Source organism: Pteropus vampyrus, unplaced genomic scaffold (genome assembly GCF_000151845.1).
Source record: "Pteropus vampyrus isolate Shadow unplaced genomic scaffold, Pvam_2.0 Scaffold35, whole genome shotgun sequence".
Taxonomy (NCBI): domain Eukaryota; kingdom Metazoa; phylum Chordata; class Mammalia; order Chiroptera; family Pteropodidae; genus Pteropus; species Pteropus vampyrus.
Genome location: NW_011888816.1, coordinates 6,618,938 through 6,627,370, shown reverse-complemented (window position 1 = coordinate 6,627,370; position 8,433 = coordinate 6,618,938). Strand labels below are relative to the sequence as shown.

At 45.4% G+C, this 8,433-nt stretch overlaps 1 protein-coding gene across 4 annotated transcripts in view; it reads left to right on the top strand.

Annotated features, from left to right (window-relative positions):
- Positions 1-8,433, top strand: part of PXYLP1 (2-phosphoxylose phosphatase 1) — a 72,941-nt gene that overhangs the window by 33,667 nt on the left and 30,841 nt on the right. For 3 of the 4 annotated variants that reach the window (XM_011357449.2, XM_011357447.2, XM_023529094.1), the window contains exon 2: positions 5,167-5,298. The exons of the other annotated variant lie outside the window; for it this stretch is intronic. In XM_011357449.2, coding sequence (XP_011355751.1) covers positions 5,220-5,298 — 79 coding nt within the window. In that variant the 5' untranslated portion in view covers positions 5,167-5,219. The remainder of the gene's footprint in view (positions 1-5,166; positions 5,299-8,433) is intronic. 4 annotated transcript variants of the gene reach the window in all.

Genomic DNA, 8,433 nt, shown 5'->3' with positions numbered 1-8,433 from the left:
TTTTTGTTTGTTTTATTGTTTGCTGTTTCATGGAGAATTCAGAGTAATAATTTTATTTCTGGATTTAAGATATTTTTACTGTGTGGATTTAGCACAGGGGACTAAGGCTGTGCCCAGCAGACATCTGGTGACTAGCCACTGTTATAAGTTCAGCCTGGAACATAAAACAGTTATTTCCACCGAAGTATTTATAGGAATTAGATTTGGTCACGATGCCATATTGAGCCTAGAGAGCATCTTTTCCATGGAAAGCGATGGGACCTGAGATATATTTGAGGATTAGATATGGGAGCCATACCGAAGCAGGTGCTGCCTCCACAGCATCTCATCCTGCTGAGGTGGCACTAAATCTTCCCAGGGACTTTATTTTCTGGGCTGCAATTGAGCAGGCTGTGTGATTTCTGCTGTGGGCCCAGAGACCTAGCTGCCACTTTGCACGACCTGGACAAGTCTGATGGAATGTCTGGAGAAACTGCAGCAGACCCCAGGAGTGTGGGTGCAGACTCTCCGTGGGAAGGACATGGGGAAGATGGCTGGAAGGGACCCACAGACTGTGCGACTTCTTGAGTGGCTTCATGAGCCTCCTCCCGAGAGATGGAAAAAGAGAAAAAGGGGTCACTGGAGAATGAGGATGGAGTTTGTGCCACAGAGATGGAGATGGCCTATTAGCTGGTAATCTCGTCTAGTTAGGACAGGGCCCAACAGAAGCTGACATGGATGTTCCAGACTGGAAAACCTGCGGCGAGGCGAGAACACCACAGCTGAGTCAGCCCCGAGGAAGTCTCGCCAAGAATGGGCTGCAAACGTGGCCGCCTGCCTTGATGCTTGGGGCTGGGCTGTCCTGTAGGGAAGTGGCCAGGAATCGGACGAGGAACCACAGCATGGGCAGGAGCTCAGGGCAAAGGGCGAATCTCTGTGTTGGCTCCTCTAGAGCCAGAGCGTCCAACACAGCATGGACCACCTCTGCACCACTGCTCTGCAAATAACGATGGTCGCTCTTCCTTCATGCTCCTTCATGCTCTTTCATACTCTTAGCCCCTATGTTATTTAAAGATCGGATCATGGACTCAGAAGTAAAGTCAGTTCGTTGTCAGGAAGGCACAGAAAACAAGTGGCAAGCAGGCAATTGTCATAGATCTGCCTGTCTCTGTTCTACTACCTCATGGCTCATCTCAGTCTCTTTCACCAGGGATATGTCTCCAGTGAAGACCCTCCCCAAGGCAGAACCTGGCACTAATTCCCACATTGGACATGCACACACATTGGAGTCCTAGCTCCAGCTGCAAACACAAACATCTTCAAATCTATGTGAATTTTGAATTATGTCGTCATTATTTAGCCATTTTTTTAAAAATTAAAAATAAAGCATGACCATCCTCTCCAAGTTTTCTAGGAAAATAGGCTCCAGAAGAAGGCATGTGTTTATCCCAGTGCTTAGTGTCGTCATTGTCCCCACCCCATCCCAGGCTGTGTGCACACTCCCAGGGCTGTGATCACACCAGGCTGGTTCCTAGGACAAGTGGAGGTAATGAGACTCTGACCATTACCTCGCATTTGGTGGCTGCCAAAGGAGACTCAGGAGTGAGAGTATGCAGAGACTTGGTATCAAGGGGAAAGGGTTGAGGCCTGTGTCATCAGATGAAAAGCATCAGATATGCAGAGATGTCAGTAGCCTAAAAACTAAAAGTGGTAAAGCAGTCACATGATCCCAGCCATCTGGTTAACCTAACAGATCCTAAGTATTTTAAATCTAGAACTAAATATAGCTTCCTTTCCAAAAAGTACTCAGCACGTTGAAGAATGTAGACAAGATGGAGCTCTGCCTGTGGTGCCTGCAGATGAGGATATAGAGACCCTGGCTTAGAAATTCCTAATAAAGATGCAAGACATTTCCTCTTTGTGGTATCAGTTCTCTTTTGCTTTGTATCACGCTCCCAAAACTTAGTGGCTTAAAACAGCAACCATTGTATTTGCTTGTGATCTGTGGATTGGCCGTACAGTTCTTTTAGTCTGGGCTGACTCTCCTGATATCCATCTACTGGTGGTGAGGCTAGGCTGGATGGTCTGTGATGGCCTCGCTCACATGTGTGGTGATGGTCAGGCTGGTTGTTTATAGAGAACCTCGGCCTTGGCTCCATGTGGTCTTATCCTCCAGCAACTGGCCAAGCATCTTCACATGGTGTTCCAGAAGCAGCAAAGGAGGACAAGCCCCAGTGCGTAAGGACTTTCTGGCTTCTGCTTGGCTCTCGCTTGCTATTGTCCCATTAGCCAAAGCCAATACCTACCGATTCCAAGCTTAGAGTGCATGAGAGAGAAGACTATACAAGGCCATCCATACAGAAAGGCATGAACAAACTGGGGCCATCACTTCAATAAATCTTCCATGCTATAAGCCTGAGGTTTAACTCAGCAAGTAGATTGTTTCTACCTAATGCTCACATGAAACTAACTGAAACATCCTGTGGTTCATCCTCATGAGAAGGCAGTGTCAGGTAAAACCATAGACTTAGTAGTCCTAATAGCCTAATAGCCTCACCTGCCAGTAAGTGTGGTGGAATATCCCGCTAGTAGCTGGAGGCACAAGTGGTTGAGAGGCCAAACCTGGCCTGGTACAGGAAAAAAGGCCCTAACCTCCCACACCCAAGCACGGACCAAGAGGCAGGTCTGGTCTCTGAGGTGCTAGAGCAGGTGACGCCACTGGGCTGCAAAAGCAGGGACAGGTGATTTCCCAGGGCCAGGGTGAGAGGCCGAAGACAGCATTGGAGCCAGAGCTACTATAGAGGCAGGGATGTGAACAAGAACACATGAAGGTTCAGTGTTCACATACCTGAAAGAACCAACAAACAGGTTAAGAAACTATTCCTCTTTCCTGGAAGGAGAGAAGCAGCAGCAAAGTGAACTGACAGAAGACGAATAGGTAATAAAGCTTGTACAGCCATTTTCTTTTGAATATCTCCTGTATGCTGGGGATTGTGCTTGGCCTTTAGTTTAGTGCTTACAACATCCTGAGAAGAAGTGAAGTTAGGTCCATTTACAGATGAGGAAACTGAGTCTCAGAGAGGTTAAGTAATTTGGCCTATGTCACTGAGTTCAATGTGCCGACCCAGGTCTGTCTGACTCCACAGTGTGGTGCTTCTTTCTGTGCACTATGATAACGTGGTCCAAAAAAAAAAAAAAAAAAATCTTTCAGTGGCAAGGCCTGCAGAACCCTCTGAACAGTAGGACTCTGAAAGACCCCAAAGTTACACTTGAAGATGTTCTTGTAAAGCAAAAGAAGACCTTAGAAAGATGGCACAGCCCCAAAAGAAGGTGGTAAAATAACAGACAAGTTATTCAGAGAAAGACCTGAAGAAAAGTCCTAGCACATTTATTGTTGGGGGTACAGGAATACCCAAAAGGAGACATTTGCTCTGAACCATACCCCCATTCTGTGATCTAATGTGCACCCACACCCTGCTCTCATCTTCCCCAAACTGAAAGGGTCACCTTACAAGAAAGTCATTGATAAGGTCAGAAATGAGAGATGATGAGAGGGTTCTGAAACCCATAGGCTATTTAGTCAGGAGCTGCCAGCCATCTTCAAGTATCTGAGAAGCTGGCGCAAGCCAAGAGTTAAATTGTTCTGTCTTGATCCACAGGTTGCAACTAGAATCAGTGTGTGGGCACATGGGGGAGACAATCTAACTCATAAGAAAAGAACTTTAGAGGCACAGAGATCTTCTTTTGTATCTTGTCACCACCACTTAGTAACCCATTAATCTTTTAGCAAATATTCTCTTTTCGTAGGAAGTCTGACACATTCCTTAAAGCAGGGGTCCCCAACCCCTAGGCCGTGGACCTGTTAGGAACCAGGCCACACAGCAGGAGGCGAGTGGCAGAGAAGCGAGTGAAGCTTCATCTGTATTGCTCCCCAGCGCTAGCATCACCGCCTCAGCTCCACCTCAGATCATCAGGCATTAGATTCTCATAGGAGCACTGGTCCCTGGTGCCAAAAAGGTTGGGGACCGCTGCCTTAAAGGAGCAGTTCTCAGACTCCCCTCCAAGGCCCTGGGATTGGGGGTGGAGACCTAGGGGCTGCAGGATCCTGGCTCCTGCTTCATGCCCTGCAGATATACTTTTTAAAAAACAGCCTTATTGAGATATAATTCACATACATTACAATTCAGCCAAAGGGTGCAATTCAGTAGCTTTTAGAATATTCACAGTTATACTTCCCTCACCACATCAGCAGACAAGCTTTTATCTAAGTAGCACATTTTCTTTATCGGAGCTCTGAAGGAGATTGTATTTGAAGGAGGAAAAGATTCTGCCTCTAAAATTAGGTTGAAAATGACTGTTTTAATCTTACTGTAGTTGAGAACCCTTTTCTGAAGAGAGTATGATTTTCAAGTTCTATTTCAAATGCCGACAAGAACTAGGAAATAAACTTGATCTCTAACAGTGATGGGGTGAAACCTATAGCAAACATTCACTTTTGTCACAGAAGGGTCATTTAGGGTCTCATTCTGCATTTTTAAAATGTCCTTTTGCACAGAGCAAATTAGAATGTGTGGGTGGGGCTGCAGGAAGACCCAGGGATGCAGCTGAAATAGCTCAATGGTCAGGATGGGGGAGGTCTCTAATTAGCAGAGGGGGCAACTTAGTGTAGGAACAAATCCGCTGGCACACCCAGCTGTCCCTAAAAGCATTACTGTGAGACACTGTGGTAGTGATCAACATTGAGGCTCATAATGATAAAAATAAGGAAGGCCAGAGTCATCTTAACAAAATGTTTTTCAAAAAAGGTTGAAAATTTAGAAGTCAGAGGTCAGGATGGAGTGAGTGTGAGCTGGTCCATGTAAAGACTTTATTGTCTGGCACACTGTAAGTGCTCAATAAACTTCCTTTACATTTTTTCTTTGGAAAGATCTTGCTGTAAAGCATCCCATTTCCTGTCGATTTCAGATAAATGAACCATTCGTGAACGGGTTTCCTCTTATTAATTTGAAGGACGCATTTTTGGCAAGCCTCGTTTGGGGGCAAAGACATAACCCACAGCACACTATTGTTCTCCCACTAGAATTCACGCTTCCCTGCCAGAGGCCTGGGCTAATTGGATTATTTTCAGTTGACAAACGTGGTTTTCCACCTCGGAACACATGTGTATTGCCTCTGCTTTATTCACAGGACATGTTCCCGATTTGAGGTGAAACCATGAAGAGAAGATAGAACAAATAATAATGCTTTTCCGCAATCGCTTCTTGCTGCTGCTGGCCCTGGCTGCGCTGCTGGCCTTCTTGAGCCTCAGCCTGCAGTTCTGTGAGTATCCAGGGTGTTGCCTGGTGGTGGGAAGGAAGGGGGCTTCGCTCTGAAATAGAAGGCCCTCTAGGCAAACAAGTAGGCCCAAAGCCTTTTACAAATGAACAATGAGGTTTAAAACGTCTTTTCATTATTAGTCTAATGGTGGATGGTTGGGAGTAGGAATCCTAAACCCCTGAGCCTTGTTCTGGGTGTCATTCTTGGCCGTGAGGAATGAGAGCACTCACTATGCCTTGTGACATGTTTTTGGCTTCTGCACAGGTTCCCAAACTGCCTGGTTATTCCCAGATTCTTAGATTCCCAAGGCAAGACCCTGAGTGGCCCAGTTTGTTTTCTCACCATGCCAAGCCACACAGAGCAGAGATGTTTGGCCCACTGGCTGGTTCTTTGAAGGCTGGGTGTCTATTTTCTGTTCAGGGAGCAGTGGGGCTGGAGTTGTTGGGGAGGGTGGGGGATTTGGTTGCCAATACCAAACTCACCCCACTGGGCAGCAGGGACTGCATGGTAAGGCAGGAGCACAGCAGATGAAGCCAGGCCACCAACCTCACTGCCCAGCACCTTCCCTTTTCACTGGGAACCTGTGTTCAGGCTCGACCCCAAATCTGTGCACCCACCCCACTGCTCCCCCGAGAGTAGCCATCCTCAAACACAGATCCGGCCCTGGCACGTCCTTGGTTGTAACCCTTTAGCAGTAGCCCACGGTCTCAGAGGCCCTTTGCCCTCCTGTGGCCTCTCTCTCACCTTGGACTCAATGAGCCAGTGTTGCCGAGTTGCTTGGCATTCTCTCATGTCCAGCTGTTCCCTGTGCCCGGATTCCCCCAGCCTCTCCGCCCGGAGTGCTCTCCTCCTCACCTCCTTCCATTCTTCTCCAGAAAAATGGTTGGCTCAACCTTTTTCTCCCCCAGAAACCCTCCATGACCCCTCGACTGAGGCCGATGCTTCTTTGCTATACATCCAGAATGTCCTGAACCTGTTCCCCTCCTTACACTAACCATGCGGCACCATCATTTTCAGCTCTTATCTTTTTTTCCTGCAAGACCACCTGCTCTCTGAGAGCAGGGACCATGTCCTGTTTCCTTTTATAACCAAGAAGCTGCACTTCCAACCACACAGTGGGTGTTTCATGAATGTTTGTTAAATGAATGAATGAATCTATGCCAGCTCTGAGAAGCAGGCTGACCCCGATTCCCTTTCCTTCTGGTGCTGTTTTCCTTGATGCTGAGAAAATGCCTGTGCGGATGCTGAGAGTTGCGTTTGGCTGTTGCCTGCCTTCCCTCCATTTTACCTCCTTGCCCTCATGGGCGGGGGACAGGTGGTTGGCACCCATCACTGCCTAGGACGGCTCTTTGAGGAGGTGGTGTTTCTGCCGCAGTTTGGATGATGGAAAGACAAGCAGGTGGCTCGGTGAGTGGGATGTTCTGAGTGCGCCGAGGAACGTGGGAAAGACTTGGCATTTGGAATAAGTGGTTGGAAGAGAGGTGGCTTTAAGTAAGTTTCCCTGATTCACCTCCAATTTGTGACAGATTCCGTGGACACATCTGGCGCATGTGACAGGCTACTTCTAATAGTAAAAAGAATTTGAAATACTCATTTTATCTTTCCAGAATAGGAAAAGAGGTCAAGAAAAGGTAGGCCTAGAAAGTTTAAAGATACTTCAGATGGTTAATGAACTATAAAATATGAATCCTTTCCAAAAAATGCGTTAGGACTCTCAGTCGCTTAATCGTTTATAACTTTTTATTAAAAATTTTCCATCCTTTGGCTGGAGAGGTAGGAGGTTACCATCAACCTTGGTTTTTTTTTTTTCGGAGAGGCTGACAGGATCTGAGACGTGAATGGGGGTTACTTGTGTTTGCTGCGTTTCTTTTGCATGAGGTGGTTTCCACATTACTGAATTGGCCTGTGTGTTTTGCTTATATAACTCTTGTGAAAGTCCCTTCTGTTTTAGGGGAGCCAATTTTCAGCCATACTTTTTTAAAGGAAAATTTTGCACGTTAAATTAGCCTGCCTGGGTCTGAGCTCTTTCTTCTTGAATACGTCGGAGTTCGGAAAGATATTAAGCTATGGATGCTCTCACCGCTCTTCTACTTCTAGGTAAACTGTAACTTTGGGGTTTACCCATTTCTGTGGAAATGGAGTTTAATTGCTTTATTCATTTAATTGCTTTATTGGTTGCTTAAGTATTACGGTGTTAGTAACTTCACTAATTCATAGTACAAAGGTATATGCTTAAATAACACTCATAACTTACCCTGAAATATGTGGACTTTTCCTTTACCATTTCTTTTGACTAATTTCTGAGTAGTGAATTAGCACATATTATTTTAGGAAATATATTTGAGGCAATCAAATATAACTTGGTTTTCTCATGTTTAAGTAAACGGTATAGTTTTGCTTTCTGCGGTGATTGTACATATTTTTTTTCGTCTTGTTGGTAATTTTCTTTTCCTGATGTTTTGAACGTGAGAAAGTTATGACTCAGGTTACAGTTTTAAAAATCAAGTTGTTTAAGCATTTCCCTTCCTCTCGTTACAGAAAGTACGTCTGTGAACCGACGTATATTTAAGTGCTTGTTGGGGGAGGGGGTCATTTTTCTATACTGTTGGGTTAGAAGTGGTAAAGGAAGGGTACAAAAAAGAGTAAGATACAGTTCATAGTTTTTCAAAATACGTTTATTTTAAATGGAACTAATGACTTGCTATATGCTAACAACCTTTAATGAAAATAATTTCTTTTGTATTTTCAAGTCTTTCATGTTTTTGAGTTTTAAAATAGGGACGTTCTAAAATTCCTGATACTCATCCCGTAGAAGGGAACAAGTAAATGTCTTTAGTTATTCTAGTGAAAACGAGGACAAGTAGAAAAATAACAACTCGAATCAGGAGACTCCTCTGGTGCCACAGGGAAAGACCATGAGGATGTGAAGATTTGTGAATAATTCGTTGCTTCTCCTTTTTCTGCTCATTTGTAATCATCCATTTCCTGCGTCAGCCCAGTCTCTCCTTAGCGCTTGCTTATTTTATGCTCATTTCACTGTGTTCCAACCGCATCCCCAAAATGGCAGTGGGACAGGAGCAGGCAGGCTCTGGCCTCACGGCCCTGGATTTGAATGGTGCTTGCCACTTAGCATCCCTG